General features: G+C 39.1%; 1 protein-coding gene and 1 pseudogene across 4 annotated transcripts in view; both read right to left on the bottom strand.

Moving 5' to 3' along the window:
* Positions 1-6401: 6401 nt before the first annotated feature.
* The window catches only part of Efcab7 (EF-hand calcium binding domain 7), a 51614-nt gene continuing 32977 nt past the window's right edge, over positions 6402-25038 (bottom strand). For 3 of the 4 annotated variants that reach the window (XM_021159714.2, XM_029476087.1, XM_029476088.1), the window contains exons 8-14: positions 22626-22735; positions 19422-19579; positions 18360-18493; positions 13972-14120; positions 9467-9676; positions 8143-8250; positions 6406-6650 (exon numbers count right to left, since the gene is read on the bottom strand). In XM_021159714.2, coding sequence (XP_021015373.1) covers positions 6576-6650; positions 8143-8250; positions 9467-9676; positions 13972-14120; positions 18360-18493; positions 19422-19579; positions 22626-22735 — 944 coding nt within the window. In that variant the 3' untranslated portion in view covers positions 6406-6575. Of the gene's footprint in view, positions 6651-8142; positions 8251-9466; positions 9677-13971; positions 14121-18359; positions 18494-19421; positions 19580-22625; positions 22736-25038 lie in introns of all 4 variants that reach the window. The other variant, XM_021159712.2, reaches the window with a different exon arrangement.
* LOC115031063 lies at positions 9336-9459 on the bottom strand (annotated as a pseudogene).

The following is a 25038-nucleotide window of genomic DNA, read 5'->3' as shown; positions in this document are numbered from 1 at the left end:
CAATAAAAGGACCAAACCCAAGGATCACAAACAAACAAACAGCAGAAGAAACACACACAAAGACACAGAAAATATTTTCCGTAATGACAGAAGAAAATCCCTCGAATCAAAGGTGAGGGTTGCTTCTTCAGGTTCAAAAGGCACATAGAACACCAAGTAAACAGGGCCAGAAGAGAAATTCTCCACATCATGTAACAGTCCAAACACTAAACACACAGAACAAAGAAAGGATTTTGAAAGCTGCAAGAAAAACTAAGTCACATACAAAGGCAGACTATTAGAATAACGACTGATTTTTCAATAGAGATGTTTAAAAAGTCTTGGGCTAATGTATCACATGCTCTCAAAGCCTATAGATGACTATACCCAGAAAAACGATCTGCAATAATCTAAGGAGAGAAAAAAAAAACTTCCTATGATAGAACAAGTTAAAGGAATTAGTGCCATAAAGTAGCCATACAGAGGATACTGGAAGGGACACAAGAGATTGAAAAAAGGATACGCAGGCCCAAGGGTGACAGGGAAACAAAATAAAACAAAACAATGTTAAGTCAGTAATTAAATAAAAAAAGAACCCAAATACTACAAAATCAACAAGATGATAGGAACCAATACACATCTTTAACAATAACTTTGAACATCAATACCTCACCTTCCCAATCAAAGATCACAGTAGCAGACTGGATGAGAAAAATTAACATCTATTGTATTCCTGCCTCCAAGAAACACTTCACACTAAAGACAGAAACTGCATATAGGGCTGGAGAGGTGGCTCGCTGTTGAAGAGCTCAGTGTTCTTACAGAGAAGCCAGGTTCGATTCCCAGAACCCATAGGCAGCTCACAACCATCCCTAACTCCAGTTCTCCTCCGTTCTCTGCACTTATGCGGTATGCAGTCATACACAAAAACAAAAACTCATACACAAAAAATAAATATGTTTATAAAAGAGAAAAAAAGACAGAAACTATCTTTGAACGAAATGCTGAATCTAACTGAATGAAAACGAGGAAACAAGCAGGAGTTGTGATTCTAACATCCAACGAAAAAGACTTCAAATTAAAATTAATTAGGAGAGATAAAAAAGGTCACTTCATACTGATCAAGGGAACAATTCACCAAGAGGACATTACCATCCTAAACATATATGCGCTGAACCCAAATTCATGAAACAAATGCTCCGAGTCATAATGCAATACATCAGCACCAACACCCCACCTTCACCAATGGACACAAAATAAGCAGAAGTAATAAAGCTAACTGCCACCATACATCGATGGACCTAGCATATCTATAGAAAATTATACCTAAGCACTAGAGTACATTCTTCTCAGACACCCATACAACTTTCACTGAAATAGACCTAGACCACTTATTGGTACCATAAAACATGTCTCAATAAATGTAGGAAAATCAAAATAACTCCTGATATTTTAGCTGATCACAATGGAATTTTTTGTTGTTGTTTTTTTTCTAGACAGGGTTTCTCTGTGTAGCTCTGGCTGTCCTGGAAATCACTCTATAGACTGGGCTGACCTCAAACTCAGAAATTCCCCTGCCTCTGCCTCCCAAGTACTGGGATTAAAGGTGTGCACCACCACTGCCCGGCTACAATGGAATATTATCAACAGCAATAGAAACTCCAGAACATATGTTGTTTATGGAGATTGAACAATATAGTATTGAACAATGAGTGGAGCATCAAAGAAATTTTAAAAAAAGAAAATATAAAACTTTCTAGAATTGAATGAAAATTAAAGTACAAACCTGCCAAACTCCATGGGGTACAATGAAGGAAGTCCTAAGAGGAACGTTTACAGTTCTAAGTGTCCGTGTCATAAATCCAAGCAAACAACTTGATGATGTGCCTTAACACCCTGGACAAACAAAAGCTTCCAAACACCCAAAAGTAGACAAAAAGTAATCAAGATCAGACCAAAAATTTAAGAAATAGGAATATAAAAAAGGAGAAGAATCAATGGAATGGAGTTGTTCTTTGAAAAGATGAATATGGCTGATGAGCTTTTACCAAGTTTACCCAGAGAAAGAAATCAAAAGATTGCAAAATTAGAGAAATCTCATCGCTAGCTATCTATGGGAGAAATAAAAACCTGTGTTTATAAAAAAGCCTGGGCAGTGGTGGCTCACACCTTTAATCCCAGCACTTGTGAGGCAGAGGCTGGCGGATTTCTGAGTTTGAGGCCAGCTTGATCTACAGAGTGAGTACCAGGACAACCAAGGCTACACAGAGAAATCCTGTCTTGAAAAAATAAACAAACAAACAAACAAACCTCACAGGCATGCTTATATTATTAATGCAATGTAAACATCTATTAATGTATTAATGATTGCTTAAAAAAATCTGGAAACAAAACCAGCAGATAAATAAACGGTGGTACAACTATACAATAAAATACCATTAAACTATCAATTTTATATCTATCGGTCTGATACCTATCTATCTGAAACTTTACTCCTCTGGCCAACCTAGAAGGATGAAAGATGAAAGTTATGGTATGACAATGTTTAAGAGTCTGAAATAGGGCCAACAAGATATAAAAATAAGTGCTGCCAAGCCTGATGACCCACGTTCAGTTACCAGGAGAGACATGATAGGAGAGACATGATAGGAGAGACATGAGACTCGCAAGAGTAGTCTTATGTTTCAACATGTGGACTGGTTCGCTTCCTTCTCCCTCTCCCTTTTCCCTGCCCCTCTCCCTCTCTCTCCTAAAATGTAATAATATTAAAATATCTGAAATTAAAACCCTACAGGAAAAGAAAGATATTAAAATAGAAGCTCAAAATCAGGAATACATTCTCCTAGGCTGAGAAAAGGACTAAGGTTTCGTGAAAAATGAGGCATTTAAAAATGTATGTCAGAGGTTCCGCCTGTAATACTTGTTCACGATCTATCTTCTCTGATAGGCTATGTGAGGTGAGGGCCGAAATAATGTCTGACTTATTCACCTCTGCATAGCAGTATCTAAAGCAGAACAAGATTAATTGACCTATTGCATATTATATCAATAGTCAGAGATAGAGTAACAGAGAGCAGGAGGGGAAGTGAAAAATGAGAAGAACCTTAGGTTTCCATTCTCCACCCTTTCTAAAGCTTTCCTATCTCTTCATGGCCAGTTAAAGGTATAGCTTGTCCTCCTGGCTTTTCCCATGTATTGCATGAATTTTCCTCAGGGAGACTTAACAAGGCCTTACTTACCCCAGATAGACCACCCAAGACAGACCAACATACGATAACAAGGGAGCCCAGTGAGTTTTGGAGCTGACTTGCACAGCCTGGGTGAGGGGTTACTCACAGAACCATAGATGACCCCTCAAAAGCCTCACCCCAGCATAAATGATAACTAAAGTCCTCTGCTTAACCAACCTTCCACTGTCTATAGACTTTAGCAGGTGCAGGTGGGACTGTCAAGAGTTCAGAGGAAGTCTGATGACCCTCCTGTCCTAATTAGGGTGGGCTCTATTACCGTGATAAGCACCAGGACCAAAGCAACTTGAGTAGGAAAGGGTTTATTTCATCTTACACTTCCAGGAAGCAGTCCATCACCGAGAACAAGCAAGGCAAGAACTCAAGACAGGCACCTAGGGGCAAAAACTAGAACTGAGATCATGGAGGAATGATGCTTGCTGCCTTTCTTTCCCTAGCTTGCTCCACTTGCTTTCTTATACCACCGAGGCCCATCATTCCTAAGTGATCTGGGCCCTCCCACATCAATCATTAATCAAGAAAATGCCCTACAGAACTGCCTACATCCCCACCCTCCAACCTAAATGAAGAAAAGCCGAAACTTAGCTTTTACAATTTAGTTAAGAAATCCTCCCATATTTATCTTTCAGAAACCTACACCATTTTCTTGGATTTGAGATGGAAATGTAAAATTTCATATATTTTCATGATGTACCAATAAAGGGTGCATTGTTTGGGTCTATTTCCATGATCCTTTCTGAGGTCAAATCCCTATCGCTCACATCCACTAAGGGTCTTCGGCATCATGGTCACATCTGGAAGAGGAGTGGAGAAGGGCCAATTTAGAGTGGTCATATTTGCAGAAAGACACCACAGGTGGTAGGGAGGTGAGCTTACCTTATCAGGGCTCAACTAGAAGATCACGCTTTGGCTGCCCTTCAGCTTAATCTGGTGGATCTTGTACTTGATTGCAAAGGACAGTAAAAGAAGGACTGTGTGTATATAAAATACTAGATAACTGTGAACTACATGTAAAAGAAATGGGAAACAGTTTAATTTTTGAAGAATGAAACAATATTCCAGGTCCTTTTAGATCCAGGTGCTGTCTTTAATATTGTTATTTTGAGAACTATGCAAAGTGAAAGACTGCTCCGTTCCCTGTCTTCTTGTGGTTCTGGAGACAAAGCGAGGCCCATGCACACTAAGCGAGCACTCAGCCACTGAGCTGCAGCCAGAGTCCTAGCGTGCCTATGTGAAAGTCCACACTGACTCTAATTACAAATAAAGGCAGCTTATAAGAACTAAGGCTGCCTGCTCTTGACTTCCTTAGACAGAGTAGCTACAGTTAGCCAAAGTAGGCCAATGCAGACCAAAGTTTGTCCACTAGACTGGGCAACTATTACTAGTTCCTAGTCCTTAAATTCTCTCCCCGCACAGATCTTATTTATTTCCTTTAAATGGGCGCATTCATTTACTTTATTTTCCTCAAGCCATGATGTAGTTCCTTCTTTTCCCTAGGAATTAAGCAGTCTGGATAGCAACAATAGAGATTTTTACGCCATATAAAGCTAGCAGGGTCATATATAGATCTTATAACTACAGTCATAAAGAACTGCAAGTCAGCACTTTTTAAGAGGAGAAGACTTGGTATTCATTTTATCAGGAATTGTCTTCATGTATTTTTCACTCAGACAAAGCACATAGTTCATCAAAGGAGTCTTGTTAGTAGTCATAAAGTCGTAACAGAGTTGAAAACTCCCCCCCCCCTTTCTAACATGCACTCACCCCCTAGTGGCCAAAATCAGAAATACAGTTCTATTTCCTGGTTTATACCCAAGATATGATTAAAAATATAGCATAGCAAGTTTCTGCTGTATATTTAACCTACACAAAAATAGATTTAAGAGAAGGCCACTAGCTTTTTTTAAAAAGCCTTGTCTATGCCAATATCTAGTAGAAAATCAGGAAGTGATTAAGTACAGTAATTTAAGGTCTTCTTAAGGTAGTTATCTAAAACCTAACAAATTAGTTTTAAAATATCACAACTGTGGAATGTAAAAGTTAGGAGGAAAAAGAAAATTTAAGTGAGATGGAACTGCTAAGATAGTGAGCCCCGACCCCAACCACCACAGCAGCAGAGCAGAGAGGTCTTGTAAGCCAGGTCCCACGGTGGTGCTCCGTGGTCATGTTCTTGAGTCTCCATGTTTGTGAGATACTAGTTCATGAGACCCATTATCCGATTATAAACCCCCCTATCCTACTTCAGACAAATGTAGCAACTTGGTTATATGTTTCTAGCTCGATACACAATCTTCTGTAACTCAGTATGAGGTGGCATAAGATATATGCCACAGCTGTTGAACTTGTAAGGTATTTGACAATAAATAAAATAATGTTAAATTTCACTACTTTTAATGAGACGTCTGTCTGAAGAGTTCAAACAGTAAGGTAACGCAACCACATTTTACATATATCTAAATTAATGGTCCAAACTCCAAGTAACACTTAAACTATGTGCTTGCATATAGTAGGCAAAATAATAAATAGCGTCTGCCAGACGGTACTCATAATTCCAAGCTGAGACTGGCCAAGTACTGTGTTACTGACAAACAGTTTTTAATTGCTTGTTGTCACTTTTCATGTCACATACTGTCTCCTTAACTGCTACACATGCTTAGTTTTAACTGTTCCAGTGTATCCTCTGTGAAAAGCCACCCACAAACACGCCAGTGGGAAGCTTGCTGTTGGGACAAATATCCCTGCAATTGTCAACAGGTCTCTTAGCTTCCTGTCTCACAAAATAGGTTTCTTCAATTCCACTTCACCTTTTGACCCTTAAATTAGACCCTTAAATAGCTGGTTTTGTATTTATATTGTCTTTTAGTTTTCTTATAAGACAAACCAAGCTGGGCGTGGTGGTACACGCCTTTAATCCCAGCACTGGGGAGGCAGAGGCAGGCAGATTTCTGAGTTTGAGGCCAGCCTGGTCTACAGAGTGAGTTCCAGGACAGCCAGGGCAATACAGAGAAACCCTGTCTTGAAAAAACCAACCAAACAAACAAACAAAAAAGACAAACCAAAATTTTGAAGAAGTTATTGAATACTATTTTTAAAAATCTTATCTATAGTTTTCTTTTCATTAAAAAACAAAAAAGTACTTATATTTCCCACTCAATTAACAAGACAGTCACATACTTTTAAAACACTATTGTATTTTAATAATAAAATATAAAACACTGACATAAAATATAAATGCATAGAAATGAAACAGATTATTAAGTACACCAGTTACATGGAAAAGTATGTAGTTAATAAATAAAACAGTTGATCTAAAATACTTCTCAGTTTCATAGCTCCAAATGGAATTATTTAAGCTACAAGAGAATACACACAACAATATATCCATTCTTGTTGTTCATTCAGGGGCATTACATGTTGACAAACCTGCATAAAAAAACAGAAAGATTTTATTTTTGATAATTTACTGTTATTTGCTAATTTCCAATATATTTGTAGGCCTAGTTTAATAAACAAATATCTGTGAAACTAGGTGTGGTGGAGCACAGCTTTAATCCGAGCATTCAAGAGACAAAGACAGGCAGGTATCTGTGAGTTCAAGGGAAACCTGGTCTACACAGTAAGTTCTAGGGTTCTCCAGTGAGACTACTGTCTCAAAGAAAAAATAATCCCTGTGTGCACATGAGTACACATGTCCATGTGGGTGGACATACGTGCATATACATATGTGGAAGGAAGAGGTCAAGTTCAATTACCCTTCCTCAAACACTATCCATCTTAGGGAACCTACCCTGCTGATCAGGCTGGACTGTCTGGCCTGTTTCTCTCCCTAGAACTAGGGTTACAGGCTGTGCAGCACCATGCCTGCCTTACAGGGTTCTGAGGATCCACAGCAAGTACTTTTCTTGCGGAGTTAGCTCTGAAGTCCACTTCCTACGTCTTCATTGGAGAAACTTAAAGAATAAGCTATTTTTACTCTTTACCTTTAAATCACTCAAGAAGGTTGTGAAATTTCACAGAAAGCATGGGGGAGGGTGTAAAATATACACTATAAGCTTTTTCTCTGCTCCTTCATCAGACCCTGGGAGTGTGCTGATCCATTTTTGCCTTTCGCTTTGTGACCTCATGAGAAAGACAGAGTCTGCTATACTAAGATTATAGCTATTTCTGGCTCTTAGTTGCTTATTTAAAACTTAGAGCTGTTTCGTTTCTCAGGTAATATTGAACAATCTTAATAGTGTAGATATGCATAGTTTGGTTTATTAAAATAACTTACTAGTCATAATATTTAGCATTTCTCCATATGATGTTTAAAAGTGGTTCCATGCATATAATTTGATATTTTTCTTTATACTAACCTTGTGAAGGACTTAACTAACCTAGTAATATTACTTTAATTTCACCCTTAAACTGGACAGAGCTGGAAAATGGCTCAGCTGATAAAAGTGTCTGCCCCTGAGCTGGATCCTGGAACACATGGTTTCCTGACAAGTGTCCTCTAACTCTGACATGCACTTTGCAGCACGAATGTGCACACACATACATTGTAAAACAAATTTTAAAACAAACTAAAACAGAGAAGGTTAAATGACTATCCCACTGCCACTCAATCAAGCAGTGACAAGACTGAATTAAAAGGAAAGCCTACGCCAGGTATAGTGGACTGAAGAGCGGAGTTTAACATCAGTCTTGGCTACACAGTGAGTCTGAGGCCAGCCTGGCTAAATGACAAAATAACCCAAAGCAATCTAAGCACAAAGCTCGCTACCTCTCCTCTAGAAGAAATGGGGTATTTAGTGCTATGAATGCCATGCTTAAATAACTTTGCACTTCACTTCATGCAGCATGCTTATTGATAGATAGCATTAATAGAAAATGATTTCTTTTCCAAAGGCTTTAGTAAGAGAGTAACATTTACCATTGTAGATCTTGGTGCTACTTCTACTGCAAAGATGTTGAGTCCTCTGTTGTTGACACAGTTTTTACTCAGTTCGTTATTGATGTGAATAATCACTTTATTATCTGACTGTAGAAAATTAAAAGTCTTTAGTTTTGAAAAATAAACACAGATAGACACCTGAGAATAAGACCTGATCAACTGTTTCTAGAATCCAGTCCAGTACAAATTCACACAAACCAGCCCAGTGCTGTGGGTTTCCTTCTACATGACCACAATGACATCAGCAGCTTTCTTTCAAATGATTTTCATTCCCAGACCACTGTGGACAGTAAGAGCAAGTTAGCCGGGGCCTAGCAAACACAGAAGTGGATGCTCACAGTCAGCTATTGAATGGATCACAGGGCCCCCAATGGAGGAGCAAGAGCAAGTTAGCTCATCCTTGGCTTATTATAGCAACAATGTCCATCCGTCCTTCACCTCTATTTTTCTAGCACCCATTCACTTGGATCTCACCTCCCAACTAAGATGCCTGAAACATCCATGTAACTGAGATCCTTTCTTATTCATTGGCTCAGTAAGCACGTGTCCTGGACCCACTCTAGCATCATTGTTTGGCTTTCCTGGTAAAGCTCTGTGCTGCCCCTCCCCATGGTTTTCTTCTGTTTGCCTTGCTTCTAAAGGTTGCCTCTTAGTATATCTAAACCGCAGATAAGGCTGAAATCCTAGGCTACCGCCCTCTTTGCCCTCATCACACATCATCTCCAAGATCTACGGTCTACACCATGACAAGAGACACAGGTGGGCTGAACTACTGCACATGGGAGCAGTACTCACTCCATGGCTTAGTGTTTACTTATCCTCTCTTCTCTTTGACAGCATCTGTCTTTCTAAGTACCTCAACTTGAAATCAGAGAGTATATTTCATACTTCCTAGTGGTCTTGCTGTGTAACAATCTAATAGATTTAAAAAATAAAATTTTTATAGAGACAAAAATTATATCCTTATTTTGTACCTAAGTTATGCTGATCCTTCACTGATCTCCAAATTTTAACTTTCATATTTTAACATAAAAATAATGGTCTTAACTTATTATAAATAACATTAAAGTATAATGTCAAGTTTGATTTATACATACTAAAAATAACAATTTTCCATTATAAATATTAAAAATATAGTAGGGTATTTGGCTGCAATGTAAGAAGGAAGATAACATTATTATTAAACTGTATACTAAAATGGGATAGCTACCACATAATCAATACCTTATTTTCAATTAGCAATAACCATGCCTTGGATAAACCTCACTGGTTATAATACTGCCACGATGCAAAGCTTTAATACCTTATTTTCAATAATTGATGTTATCCATGTGTCATAATTGCAAGTATGTACGATTATATTTTCATAGCCATCCATGACTTTAGCATCGCTTCTATCAAGGACAGATTTGCAAATGGCCTTCTCAAGTTGCCCACTGCATGCCTCCATATGGACAGCTTTGATTCTTGGCTTGCATCTTTCAGCGTAGATATTGATGACAAATGGGCATGCCTGATGAGGGAAACAAACAAAATCTTGGATTAGCCTCTGGTAAATTTTTAAATAAATAAACTTACTAAAAATGCTTATCATATCAATTAAGCTTCATTTGGCTAGGGGGTAGAAGTGCTTGCCACCAAGCCTGTCACTGACACAGAAGCTAGAAAAAAGGATAATTCCGTCCTAGTCAGGGGATGGTAAGAACTCGTGAGAGCTCATCATGTGACTCAGAATAGAACTTAATTTTGGATGTAGCGTTTTGTTTTGTGTTTAAATTCTGGATTCTTCAAATTAATACTTCAGACTACAATAGATTACAAATAACTAAAACTGTAGGTAAAGGAAATCAACTATAAACTCTTTTAAATAAAAATCTTGTGAAGAGAGTGATTCCATTTTTAGGAATTATATCACTCTAACAGTTCATCAAAAAATTTTTTGTTGTTGTTCACTCAGGGTTGGAGAAAAGGCTCAGTGGTAAAGAGCACTTGCTGTGCTGGACATCTTGCAACCACTTGTAACTCAGCTCTACGGAATCCAATGCCTCTGGCCTTTGTGGGCACCTGCATGTATGTGCACATACTTGCATACACACATACACACACACATACAAAACAAAAACTTTAAAAAAACTTTCTCTTATGTTGATGGACATAGTAATTAGTATAGCCTTGAATCCAAATAATTAAATCAAGCAAGCAAGCCTTAGATTTCCTTTTGACAAACCTAAGGAGAGCCTGCACCAAATCTCATGCTTCTGGCTGAACCTGCATTAACATTATAGGTAAATGAGTTTCTATCAACTAAAAGACAAATTAAAAGGCTGCATGAGGTAAATCAGAGAATCCTTGGGACTTGGGTTTTTTTTTTTTTTTTTTGGCCACACCTGGGAAATGTGGGCATCATGGTTCAGAGGGTCTTTGACTCACTTCTTATCACATGTCTTGTTTGTTAGAGGTTGTGTTGTTGCTGTTTTTCCTTTTGTCTTTTCCTTTTAGAGACAGGGTCTTGCTATTTATTCCCGGATGTTCTCAGTTTCCTATGCAGCCCAGGCTAGACTCCAACTCAAAGGCCTCCTACTACATCAGCTTAGTACTTTCCCAGGTGATAAGATTTTAGACATACACAGCATGCCATTCAATCTCAGAGACTTTAAAAACTACTGTCCAGAGTTTTAAAAATGAATGCCATTGAGTGCCAACCAATCAACACAATTAAGAATTTCGCACATGCATACGCTTCTCCAAAGACGGTCAAATCATTTATGGCTTTAGTACTTAAACGATAACTCCTTAACATCATGGCCTCCAAGATAAAATAAGTAAAAGCAAGCATGATGATCGATACAGACCAGCTGTGCCCGCCCATCATTGCTCTCTCTTATAAGCAACAGATCATGGCTTGTCTTTCTTTAGAGTAGTTGTCTCATCATCTATGCTGAGGAGGGGGATGTGACAGTCTCAACTGTGATGGGGGGGGGTGTGGTAGTCTTATTTGTACTGGGGAGGTTTCTGTCAACTTGACACAAACTCTAGGTTTATCTGTGAAGAGGGGTAGTCAAATGATAAAATGCCTCTATCACACTGGCCTGTGGAGAAGTGTGTGGGACATTTTCTTGATTAATAATTGATGTGGGAGGGCTAAAGTCAAATGTGGGGGGTGCTATCCTTTGAGCAGATGGTCCTGGGATATATAAGAAATCAGGCTGAGCAAAGCATGAAGAGCAAGCAAGTAGGCAGCACCCGTCCATGGCCTCTGCCTCAGTCCTGCCTTCAGTTCCTAGTCCTGACTTCCCTTTCCGGCTTAGAAGTTGTAAATAAGCCCTTTCCTCCCCTAGCCGCTTTTGGTCATGGCTTTTGTCCCAGCAATAGAAAGCAAACTAGGACACCATAGGACACTCTGACAAGTTCTGGTGCCTGTGATTTCTCCTGTTAATATTTTATATTTGACTGGCATACATTACCGTGCCCAGTTTATACAGTCTTGAGAACTGTACTCAGGGCTCTGTGTACTCTAGGCAATCACTCTTATCAACTGAGTGCCATCCTCAGCCCCCTGCTGTTAAATTTCAAATAGAGGGAATATATTATCTATTTGATGTTATAAATAAAGTTTACATCACAAAAATTTACCTTTTAAGCCTTTCTTACCTATGGTTTCAAAGGTAAGTAATATTAATAAATGGTTTCAAATGGTTTCAAGTTGTTTTGTTTTATTGATTTTAAATTTCTATTACATGAAAACATGTGTAACAGAATACTGATTATACACTAGAAGTAGCTTTTACAGCTGTGGTTCAAAATGTAAAATGTAAAATTCACAAAATACAAGGTTAAAGAGGGATACTTAAAAATTACAGAAGGCCGGAGAGGTGACTCAGCCGTTAAGAGCACTGTCTGCTCTCCCAGAGGTCCTGAGGTCAATTCCCAGCAAGCACATGGTGGCTCACAACCATCTGTAATAGGATCTGATGCCCTCTTCCAGTGTGTCTGAAGACAGCTACAGTGTGCTCATATACATTAAATAAACAGTAACTCCTCTGGGCTGTGGTGGTGTATCCCATTAATCCCAGCACCCAGGAAGAAGAGGCAGGTGGATCTCTGTATGAGGCCAATCTGATCTACAGAGCTCATTGCGGGACAGCTAGGGCTGTTACACAGAGGAACCCTGTGTTGAAAAACCAAAAATAAATTTAAAAAATTATGGTAACTCTTCACACTCAACAAAAGCGAGGTGCTTAAAAGGAAAGAGAGGGAGGGAAGGAGGGAGGGAGAGAGAGAGAGAGGGAGAGGGAGGGAGGGAAGGAGGGAGGGAGGGAGAGAGAGAGAGAGAGAGAGAGAGAGAGAGAGAGAGAGAGAGAGAGAGAGAACTCAGAAAGAACACTTCTGACTTCTGAGGAATGCTAAATGATATCAAAATAGAGATTTAGTCAAAGTTCTTACATTTTAAATCTGTCATTTTTAGTACTACCCATTTAAGTGTCTGAAGTGTGAGCTGGAGAGATGGCCCAGCAGTTAAGAGCAGGGCTGCTGTTCCAGAGGACCTGGATTCATTTCCCAGCACTCACATGGTGGCTCACCATCATCTGTGATTCTAGTGCCAAGGGATCTGACATCTTCTTCTGACTTCTATGGACATAAGGCATGCATGTGGTACACAATCGTACATGCAACCAAAACATTGTACACATAAACTAAATATTAAAAAGTTGACTGATGCATGAGAAAGTGAATACCAGGTTAAGAATATAAAGAAATCTTATTACTTAGTATGTGGTTGAGCTCAAATTCTTAAATCCTGTATTTTAAACATGACACAGAACTTAAGAAGGCCTAATTTCCCTCGTCCTTTGGACTTAGAGTATTATTTAACTGTGTACCTGCTCATTACATCATTGACTAGTGCATCACATACAGAGTGCTTTGGATCAGTCACTGTTTCCGTGTCTTATAAATATTAACCCAAGCACTATAAAACAGACAAACAAAAAAACAAAAATCAAAACAAAACAAAAACAAGCATTCTTAACTCTCTGTAGACACACCCTTCTTATTCTCAGAGAATCTTCTTTCTCTTAGGATGAAGTTCCTCTATTTATAACTAAGATTTTGACAATTCAAACAGCCATCTCCAATCAAAAATAGGTTGGTGGCCTGAGCCTGGGAAAGCGGGACCTAAATATTAGGCACATTAAAGTCTCATGCACTAGCCAACTTTATTCAGAGCATCAGCCAATTTAAACTCTGAGAGCTAAGAAGAATCACATGAGTAAGATGTTTAATCAATAGGGCAAGCCACACATAGCAAAATCGTGGTTTTCCGTAGAGGCATGTAAACAAATAACAACAGCCAGCCATAATGAATAATCTGAAGTAACCTCACTCCCTGGGTGGGGCATAAAAGCACATTCCAAGAACAGTTCCATGTTTTTGAAGAAACTGAGATCACAAGACTCTTGTCTTGTTCACTTGGAGTTTTCTCATGAGCACTAAGAATTCTCACACAATTCCCTTCTTGGACTGTGTTCCAGGAAAAATATATACATTTGACGTTCTAATGTCCCTCTGCATATCAACGTGCAAGCTTTTTGTCTCTGGTTAGTTACAGTTGACAGTAAGTACCCTTCAGTGAAGAACATGCTTCTTTCTCTAGAGAACTGGAAACGCACGGCATATGCCTGGGATTCACCTCACACTACTGAAGTTCAGGGACTTGAGTGTCTAGATTTAAAAAGTCCTGTATCAGGAGAATGTTCAAGAGCAAATACCATGGAAACCAAGGTTACTGTCAGCGTTTGAATGTCTTACCTCTGTCAGCTCCAGAGCCTTATTATAGCCCATGGAATGCAGAGTCACCCACAGGTCAAGAGGGTCTCCTTCTCGGTCATTTGCTTCCATCAGATGCAAGTCCATAAAGCCCTGTCTTGTTAATTCATTCTTCTTTGTGTCAAAGTTTTCTGTAAATACAACCAACATTTCTTTCATACATTATTTAAAAGTCCACATGTTTAATGTCTACACTATTACTTATAAACTTTCAGTTGTCAGCAATAACAAGGAAATTAAGAATCCCTCAAGCTTTTTTTTTTTAACTTTCTAACTTCCCACAGCTCAACACAGACACCATCATAGGACATGGTTGGGGAGGTGGTTCTGTTTTGTTTTGTCTGTTTGTTTTTTCTCCCAAGATACTGGCACATTGTAAGAAATGCAAACACATTCCAAGTTAGATGAAACTAATTTTATCAACCTAACCACTCATTCAAAATTGATATTGATATTTCATAATGCCCCTTACACCCACCAGAACCTGAATGAACTTGATAAAATATATCGCAGACGACTGGAGTTTGAGAAAGGGTAAACTGAAAGCATCAGGCTTAAGGAGACTACTACTACAAGTACAGTTTCTCTAACAAATTGTTGGCAGGTCCTTCGAAAAACTGCTAGATAATGAAAACCTGCATTTCTGGAGGGAAGTCTAAATATGCTTAGTTACCATTATTAAATGTTAAATAAGGTAATGCATCTTTCCTATGCATTATTATGATAAAACAAAAGACATACTTGATTGACCAATATTTTAAAATGTTTTATAACTGAAACAGATTCACAGGATTTTTTAAAGAAAATTATCCAAATTAAATGAGAAAGAATAATAATAGTAATGTACTATTTAGTAAAGATAAAATTAATATTTGATATGTATTACAAGGAAAGTATTAAAGAAAAATGTGTCTTTAATACTATACTATGTGAGCCAGCAATAACTTGATGTTTAAAACTTAAAATTCTTAATCCTTATTAATTTCTCAAATTTATTATAGGGCTGGGTATAAAGCCCAGTGTAATGCACTTGTCTACTAGCAAAGATAGCCCTAGTCTTAACCCTTAATATACCTACCAAGAGGAACTGAAAGACTCCAAGAGGAGCCCCTCGCTCAGGCCTCGGGACAATAGCGGACACCCAAGAACTCACGAGAGACCAAGCTTGATGCAAACCACATGAGGCTTTATTCCGGAAAAGCCAGAGCTCTGGGGATGACTCGTATCCCACGCAGGGGTAGAGGAGTCGACCCTAAGGGAAAAGGGGTCCCAGTTCCTTAAGGGGGAAAGGACAAGTGGGGGAGTAGGGGATTTCCAGATATAAACAACGTCTATTCTCAAGAAATGGGTATGGGAGGGGTACAAGGAAAGAGTCTGGTGCAGGTGTAGCAACTCCGGATTGGCCCAGCTGTGGTTGCTGGGGAGATTTTCTGACTCCTTCCCAGAAACCAATATCACAAACACCTGGCAATGGGCTTCATCTGTGGGCACACACATGGGTTCAAGGAATAGTCAAAACATTGGCAGACACACGGGTTCAAGGAGTGGCCAGAGCATTGTGCACCTCTATTTTTCTAAGTCAGTAAAGCTAGTTCTGCTAACAATGAAATCTATCTTGCCAATTTCAGGGCTTCTGTGACCTTTTACATTCTGTCAGGATCTTTCAGAACCTGACTCAGAGTTAGATAATCAAAACGGTATTAGGGAGAGATTTGAATATATCCACACTACTGATGAGTAACAAAGGAGGAAAGCAACACAATGACTAAGCAAGTCTTTTCAACAATGCTCCTAAACATGCAGATAGCCATAATAAATCTAGGCATGGACTTTAAACTTTTCACAAAGAGTAACTTCAAGCCGGGCGTGTTGGCCCACGCCTTTAATTCCAGCACTTGGAAGCCAGAGGCAGGTGAATTTCTGAGTTCGAAGCCAGCCTGGTCTACAGAGTGAGCTCCAGGACAGCCAGGGGTCCACAGAGAAACCCTGTCTTGAAAAACCAAAAAAAGACAAGAAAAACTTCAAAAGAGCCACAGATGAAACTGTATTACACAAAAACTATAAAATTTCTACACGATAACAGGAGGAAAGTCTACTTTGACTTGTGTTTGGTGACGAAGTTTTTATACACAATTATAAAAGCATACAAACCAAACCACTGTCCAAACCACTGTTATGAATCAGGCCTTTAATCCTCAAATTTGGAAGATAGAGTCAGAAGAATTAGGAGTTCAAAGCCACCCTTGATTGTGTGGCATGTTCAAGGCCAGTTAAGGCTACATGAAACCTTGACTCAAAAGACAACAACAACAACAACAACCACAAACATGTTCTACCTTATTTCTCTGTTGCTGTGATAAATACCATGACTAAAAGTGAGCTGTGGAGGAAAGGGTTTATCTTAGCTTACAGGTCACAGCCCACACCATAAAGGAAAACCAGGGCAGAAAGTCAAAACAGGAACCTAGAGGCAGGAGTTGCTGCTTGCTGGCTGCTTTTTGTTTGTTTGTTTGTTTTGTTTTTCCTGCTTCTGGTTATCTAGCTTCCTTACAGAAGCCAAGACCAAGTACCCAGGGGTGACCCTACCCACAGTGTGCTGGGCCCACCTCCATCAGTTAACAATCAGGAAAATGCCCCACAGAGCAGGAGCGGAGTGCTCTCTTCTGGACATGTGCTCCTGCACTCCTGAATTCACTGACTGTGCTTACCTTCTTTCACAAGTCCAGCAAAGACAACTCAGTGAGAAGTCAGTATTCCAGTAGGCACAACTGACTGGCCTGAGTTGGGGAAGAAGAGAAGGAGGAAAAAGAAGAAGGAAGAGGAGGGGAGAGAAGTGGGAGATAGAGAGGAGGAGGAATAGGAAGAAAGGGGTAGGAGATGAAGGTAGGAAGAAGGCATGCTGGGATGTATGGGGTGTGGATATGTATAAAAAACTTTGTATACATGAGGTGGAAACTTAAGGGTTCTTTGGAAAGTCAGTTGGATGGTGTTTTGCTGGGGAAAACTCATGAAGGAACATTCATGTGTTTAGAGTGGACTCAGGTGTGAAAGACCAAAGAAGACTTGTTGAAGGAATGTTTCACTGAAGCAGACAGAATATTCTTTGCTAACAACATACATGTATTGGACTGCCTTACACTGTGTAGTTGAGCTGCATTTGTCAGGACTCCATAGAAAGAAACACACCAACAAACTCTGGTGGTGTACTGCAGCTTCTTGCCGCTTTTGCTGATTGGATGCATGTGCTGAAGCAAGACCTGAGGCTAGACATGTGCTGAGGCATGGTACATGGAGGACACATGATGTTTGGATAGTACTCCACGGAGTAACAGAAGAGAGAGCTTGGCTTGCTAGTACAGCTAGCTGTGTAGCTGTGTAACTGTGTAACACTTGTGCATCTCAAGTCTTCGCTGATCTTCACTTCCCTGAGAGAGGCACACCAAAGAACTTCTGATATCACTCTGGGTCTCTCCTGCTATCTTGGGCAGAGGCTGAGGCCTGGCTGTCTCTGCTAGGTCATGGCTCTGCTGTTGCTAACCCTACTCTACCGAACTGCACTGCTGGTGTATCCATGAAGTGTTTGCAAATAGACTGAGCTGCCACTGCCTGCTAACCTGTGAAGTAAACTACCAATTTCCAGACAACACAGATGGGAGGGAGTTGCTCCACAGAACCTTTCTAAACAGGGTCCACTTCCCCTACCCCCTCATATCCTTTCTTTTCTACTACTCTGATAGTTGGTGGGCTTCAAAGGAGGGAGGTTAAAGTGTTTAAGAACCATCATTAAAAACAAGGTTTGAAAAAAATTAAAATTACATATACATGTATGAACTGTCAAATGAATAATTTTAAAGTTTTTAAAATATATTTTAAGCCCCCAAAAGCTGAAATAATTATTAAGTAATTCATATCTTTTAGCAAGTATACCAACTATCACTTTGAGAAAAATAAATGTTCAAGTTTTAAAAAAAGAGTCTTACTGTTTAAGAAAAATTGTGTGTGTGTGTGTGTGTGTGTGTGCCTGCATGAGTTTAGGTCACCATGTGAGTACAGATTGTGTGTGTGTGTATGTGTATGCCTGCTTGAGTTTATGTGCACCATGTGAATACAGAGTGTGTGTGTGTGTGTGTGTGTGCCTGTATGAGTTTATGTGCACCATATGAATGCAGATGCCTATGAAGGCCAGGAAAGGGTGTAGAAGGCCCTGGAGCTGGAGGCAGTGGGTGAGGTCCTGGCAAGAGCAATAGGTTCTCTCACCCACCGTGCCACCCACCGTGCCACCCGGCCAGCACCCCCCACTATCTTCCATGTTAAAATATCTTCCACAGAGGATCTGGCTTGTTTCTGAGAATGAGGGATGCCACACTCACCTCTGCAGACAGCCCAGGCGTCCTCATCACACTTCTCACCACTTGTTCTCAATTCGAAAAAATTGTACTCTTCAAGGCTAATCAGACCATTGCCATCTAAATCAATTACTTCAAATATCTCTGATAAAGTTGACCTAGAATGGAAAAAATTGAAATTATTATTTTCAAACAAAACATCTAAAGACAAATTTTTTTAAATGTCTATGTGTGTTTTGCCTGCACGTATGCTTATGCACTATTGCATGCTTGATGTCTGCAAGGTCAGAAGAAGCCACTGGATCCCCAAGACTGAAGTTTCAGAGGGCGTGAACTACCAAGTGTGTGCTAAGACTTGAACCCAAGTAGAAGAGGACCCAGTGTCCTTACCACTGAGCAAGCTCTCTACTTCCTAAAGGCAGTTTTTGAGGACAAGTTTCAAAGGAAGTAATAATGCCATTGAAGAACTTTTTTTCTGAGTTACACTGTATCACATCTTGATCTGTCTGGCCAGATCTCATTTGAACATCATCTCGGACACAGGAGAAGAACTTAAGGTTTAGACCAGATTTGACAGTCATCAAGATCAAGAATAGGGGGTATAGCTCAGCGGTAGAGCCTTTGACTGCAAAATTATGAGTGTAACTAAAACATCTACCTTAAAGGCAATGTCTAGTGGAGAAGAACCTAGTAGAGGTATACATTTAGTGAGGACAAGTGCAGAGAACCTAGATATTAACGATAACCTTAGACTTGCAAATACAAAGTCACTCTTGGTTACTTAGTGAATTTTAAAAGTATATACTTATTATACATGGCATGGTTTGGTATATGTATACCTGTGGAATGAGTATATCAAGGTAAATAATATATCAGTTATTGCATATATTTGATTTTTATCATGAGAACCCCTGGGTGGAATCATGAGGTATTGGTTTTTTGTTCCTCTCTCATATTTTTAAGCATACTACCCATCATGCTGTGGTAAGATGCTAAATTAAAGCAGAAAGATAGGGATGGGAGCTGGTCAGAGAAAATAGGTAAAGACTGATTTATATTTTGTTGCATGGCACTGATAAAACTTACCTAAACTCACTTGTAAGAGATAATTCCCCTGTTTCATCTCTATGTACAAGCTGGGCTTCTTCTGTTACTGGTTTTGTTTCTTTTTTTAGCCTACAGCCAGTTGTGGAAGGAATTAACCAATAAATTCCTGCTTCTAGTTCACCAGTCCATCCAAACACCTTTTAGCAAAAGAATTAAAGAATATAAACACCAAAAATCTTAATGATTTAAATCTTTCTTCTGAGGGGGACACTTTAGACATCATTTGATTTAAGTCAACATTTATCAATTGAGTTATAGTTTATTAATCTTTCACTGTTTTTAGATTCTTTTTCTTTTCTATCTTGTACTTAGCCCTAGAGCAAGACCATGGACTGTGGTTTTTTATGCTTTCAAATTTACCTAAAAACAAAAGCAGAGAACAAGCTACGTATAACCTAAGCCATCACCACAATCTTCACAAATGTGTGTGATGCAAATGTTGTCAACAGGAAGCAGAGGACTCTTAGGATTTTTTTATGCAAACACCAAGCTCCTTAAAGAAAAGGACTACAGATCTCCTGATTAAAATATGCATATATGATTTTTAAAAATTATTTCAGTGAAATCCAAGAAAATTACATTTTAAAGTTCATACTTACATGAGTTAAACATATTTGTAAAACCTGAATTATATGGATTACAATGTTACTCTCCTTTTTGCTGTTTATTTTTTGACTTTTAAGCCAGAAATTCATATATTTTTTATTTTTTCAGATTGTCTGAAACAATTTATATATATGCATACTTCATGTTGGCCCTGAATATGTTATAAGGCCCAGGCTGGCCTTGAATTTGTAGACTTCCTGCCTCTGACTCTCCAGAGTTGGTATTACAGGAAAATCACATAAAACATCTTTGCTTCTGTAAGTTTTACTCTCTCTCTCATTATGTGTGCGTGCGTGTGTGTGTGTGTGTGTGTGTGTGTGTGTGAAATCATGAGGTATTGATCTTTATGGATCTCCCTTATAGTTTTAACAAAATACTTTTGTGTGGGTTGTTAAGATATAAAGTTCTAGACAGACCTGCTTATCTAAAACTATTTCCTAACAAACTTTGGATATTTATAATGATATCAAGACATTTGTATAGGAAAATACTTTATTTGCCTGTCCTGTAGAAAAAGCAACCCGCCAGGCGTGGTGGCACACGCCTTTAATCCCAGCACCTGGGAGGCAGAGAGAGAGAGAGAGAGAGAGAGAGAGCAAGCAATCCATACTCCTCTATGTACCTCCTAGGAGCTTTCTGAAGCCTCAGTATTTCTTACAAAAACCAGGGACCTTCTTGTTACTATCTTAACTCTACATATGCCACTGTTGTGGATAACTGCTAAGTGTAGTTACTTGTGCTGCAGTACACAGTAGCCACCAAATAGTGCTCAATATTATTTTCAAACCCTATGTATATTTTAGGTCATCCTGGAGGTTCATAACCAAGTTGCTCATCTCAGTTCTAGATTCAGTACTCTACCTGTCTGATTATCCAGTTGCTCATCTTAGTTCTAGATTCTTTCTGCATGATTATCCTAGAACCATAATCACTCTGAGGTTGGCATTAAGCCCTATTTTTTTTTTTTTTTGGTTTTTCGAGACAGGGTTTCTCTGTGTAGCCCTGGCTGTCCTGGCACTCACTTTGTAGACCAGGCTGGCCTCGAACTCAGAAATCCACCTGCCTCTGCCTCCCAAGTGCTGGGATTAAAGGCGTGCGCCACCACGCCCGGCTAAGCCCTATTTTAATAGAATAATTAATTCAATGTAACTGAGGATCATTATGAAGACTAAACTACCAAATCTATGCTTTGGAAATGATAATGGTCTGGTCTGGCCATATATAGGCTGACATATAAGAGCTAAAAGATATCTAACCAGGCATGGTGGCTCACACGTTTAATCCCAGCACTTGGAAGCCAGAGACCAGAACTATGAGTTTAAGGCTAGCCTGGTCTACAGAGCAAGTTCTAGGATAGCCAGGGCTACATAGAGAAACCCTGTGTTAAAAAACAAACAAATAAATAAACTATATATATATATATACACACACACACACACACACACACACACACACACACACATGTTGCTACTTCCTAATGTATGTGATCCCATAAACTTCCTTACTCCCCACTTATAACAGTGAGATGCCACTATAGATGGCAAGTGAAAAGTTCTGAGGTTCAAAACTCTTCATAAGGAAAATAACTGTGATACTAAAAGGACTAGTAAAAATCCTTTGTAAATATGACATATTACAGATGGCCAGAAGCCTATAAAGAGATACACAGAAACTCAGTTGAAACATAGCCTTGCTATCTATGAATGATTGTTTTTACACATACAATCTTATAAGAGAGCCATTTTACCCAAAACCAAACGGGAAAAGCTATTGTTTCCGGCACTGCTTTATTTTGAGCTCTGAAGATGAGGTTAGTAAAAATGTTAACTTCTGCTATTTTGTGTGGTTCTGGCAATAACCACCCTGGTCTGTTAGGAAGCTTTCAATAAATACTTCGATGTAACATTCCATCAGGAAAACGTTTGTCTCTCACTTGCCCAATATAAAGATTAAATACAATATTGAAGTAAGTCTTTGGATAATATTACTTCTGTGCTTGTGTGGTAGATTGTATTTTGTAGTCCTTATAAAATAGTCACATGTGTGTATCTGCTTACATATTTGGCCTCTGAGTAAACACATAATTAGAAAAGACCAGAACACCTCACGGGCAACATATAAAACCATTTACAATCATTTCTTCCCATCAGCCTGTTCTGAACCCTGAGGACGGTGATTTTGGAGTGGTCCTGCTCTGGAGTAGAAGTACAGGTAAGCAAACATGGAGAGCGATGGTTCCAGGAGCTGGGAACGGTACTTAGACAGTGAGGAGGCTCTAACGCAACTCTTTTTACTGAGTACAACAAAAATATTTGCATGAGATGGATTAGGGCACCTGTCAATCAATCCTCAATCCATGCCCCCAAAACCTCAGAATATAAGAAGGTAACTTATAGTCCATGAAAGATATATAGTAGCAGAATGATTATGCTCTTATCTATGCCTTCCTATATTACATGGACCTACCTATACTTTCACTAGAGTACAGGAAATTTGAGTTTAAATACTAGTGATCAGCAATTATTTTCCTCAACTTGACTTAATATTACATTCTTAACATTAAAAAAATATGTGTACTTCTCTGTTTCGTAGTTCGGTAAAGCACATGAGCTGTGGCTCTGCTGGATTCTCATTTTTCTTAAGAATATATAAGGCTGTGTCAACCGATAACCAGGGGCAACGTTTTCCTAGAAATACACACAACATCATCACTAACAAAACCACCTCAGGTCAAGCAAACACTACACACTCTTTTAAGTTCTTTACTCAGTAGATTTAAAAATATATATATATACATTCCATCTTTATATACAAATATCTTAATATCTATAATGTCACTACTATATTTAATTTTTTGAGAAATATTCTCTCCACACTCAGTTTCTAAAAAGACTAGTTTCTTGAAATCATCAAAGATCCATTTCAAGGGCTGGACACGTCTCCATGAGAGAACTTTCATTTAGCATGCTTGGTTTGATCTCAATATGCTCTTCCTAACCAAAAATAAACAAACAAAAAACAATGAATAACAACAGCTGAGGTACAAGACCAAGTCAAACCCTAAGTGAAAAGCAGAGCCTTTCATGAAGGAAGAGTGGGACCCAGTGCTGACACTGCCCTGGGTGACCACAGGAGTTAAAAACAATCAATACTCTTAGACAGTCAGGTCACACGCTGTCCCTACTTCAAATCTGCTGCTGAGATCAAGCTGAAAGTATGCTGCTCTGCCAATAAGGAAAAATGGATCAACTACAAAAACTTATCAGAACTGAGGCCATGTCACAACTAAAGAGTTGAGGCACTTTCCAAGGAGAGAGGAGGCGCTGGGAGCCCTGGGTTTTCTGTGGTGGAGCACAGCAGGAGGTGTGCTAGGGAAGAAAGAAAGGAAGAGGAGTTTTCAAAAGCAAGAAAAGCAACAAATCCAAGACACTCTGAGAACCCACAGGAGATAAATGACAAACAGTGCGCTAGCCACAACAGAATCAATAACAAACTCAGATACATATTCAAAAATCATATCCTTGAAAAATCATAACCAAAAATTTTCAGTTCTTAAAAAATTAATTTCATTTCTCTTAGTAAAAAAAAAAAAAAAAAAGTTCTAGGGGAATCTCTTACAGTTTCTATTCTTGTTCCTTATGATTATCCCCTGACAACTTCTCCAGAAGAGTCACTTACAGTCTAAGACTGATTTATTTTGTATGTATGTGTTTCTGCCTGCATGAGTTCATATGTACCACATGTTTGCAGGAGCCTCAAGAGGCCAGAAGAGGGTGTTGGATCCCTTGGAGCTGAACTTAGCAGCTGATGAGCCACCATTTCCATGCTGGGACAGAAGAGCAGGCCATGCTCTAACTATGAGTCTACATCTCTAGCCTCACCACCCCCATTCTGTACCCTACACTCCACACAGAACTCCTGACTGCACTTCATCTGGAACGCTCGGCCACCTCCACTGTTCTTCATTTATCCTTCCAGGACAATAATGCTTGCTCCCTTGCCTCCTGTGAGAGGGCAGAAAAAAATGGCTGCCCACTCTGCATTCACAGGCCTTTACACCGTAATTAGACAGCTTCTGCATCAAGAGATAGTTTACTTATTGATTTGGACTTTGGGACTTAGGAATAGCAGAATGTAACAGAAGTAACATTGTGTCAGTTCTGAGACCACAGCTATTAGGACAATCTTCTGTGCTTCTGCTCCCCACCCCCACCCCCCTTTTCAGATTCCTGTCACAATATAAGAAAGTAAAAAAGTGCATGCTTGGATGGTTCACTGGAAGATGAAGGGTCATATGGGGCAGTCAGATTGTCCCAGATGAAACTGCACACATAGGGGAATGCAGACAATATCATAACCCAGCCATTAGCTAATCTGTCACTGACTGCAAACCTGAATGGGCCCTGCACAGAAAAGCCAAGACTGGCTCAGACTAAAATATCTATCTAGCAGTCCAACAGATTCACGAATGAACAAGTTCTTAATTGTTTTAAGCCATTGAATTTGGGAGGTATTTTAATTTGTAGCAGTTGATAACTGACTTACCTTCTTTAAAATTCTAGAAACTTGAAGCAATCCTACTAAAATCAGGGACTAGATAAGGCTGCCCACTTTCTCCCCACCTATTCAATATAGTACTCGAGGTCCTAGCCAGAGCAATTAGACAACAAAAGGAGATCAAGGGGATACAAATCGGAAAGGAAGAAGTCAAAATATCACTATTTGCAGATGATATGATAGTATACTTAAGTGACCCCCAAAATTCCACCAGAAAACTCCTAAACCTGATAAAGAGCTTCAGGGAAGTAGATGGATATAAAATTAACTCAAACAAATCAGTGGCCTTTCTCTACACAAAGGCTGAGAAAGATATTAGGGAAACAACACCCTTCACAATAGTCACAAATAATATAAAATAACTTGGTGTGACTCTAACTAAGGAAGTGAAAGATCTGTATGATAAGAACTTCAAGTCTCTGAAGAAAGAAAT

Source organism: Mus caroli, chromosome 4 (assembly GCF_900094665.2).
Source record: "Mus caroli chromosome 4, CAROLI_EIJ_v1.1, whole genome shotgun sequence".
Classification (NCBI taxonomy): domain Eukaryota; kingdom Metazoa; phylum Chordata; class Mammalia; order Rodentia; family Muridae; genus Mus; species Mus caroli.
The sequence above is the reverse complement of the archived record's forward strand: the minus strand, read 5'-3'. Positions and strand labels throughout refer to the sequence as shown.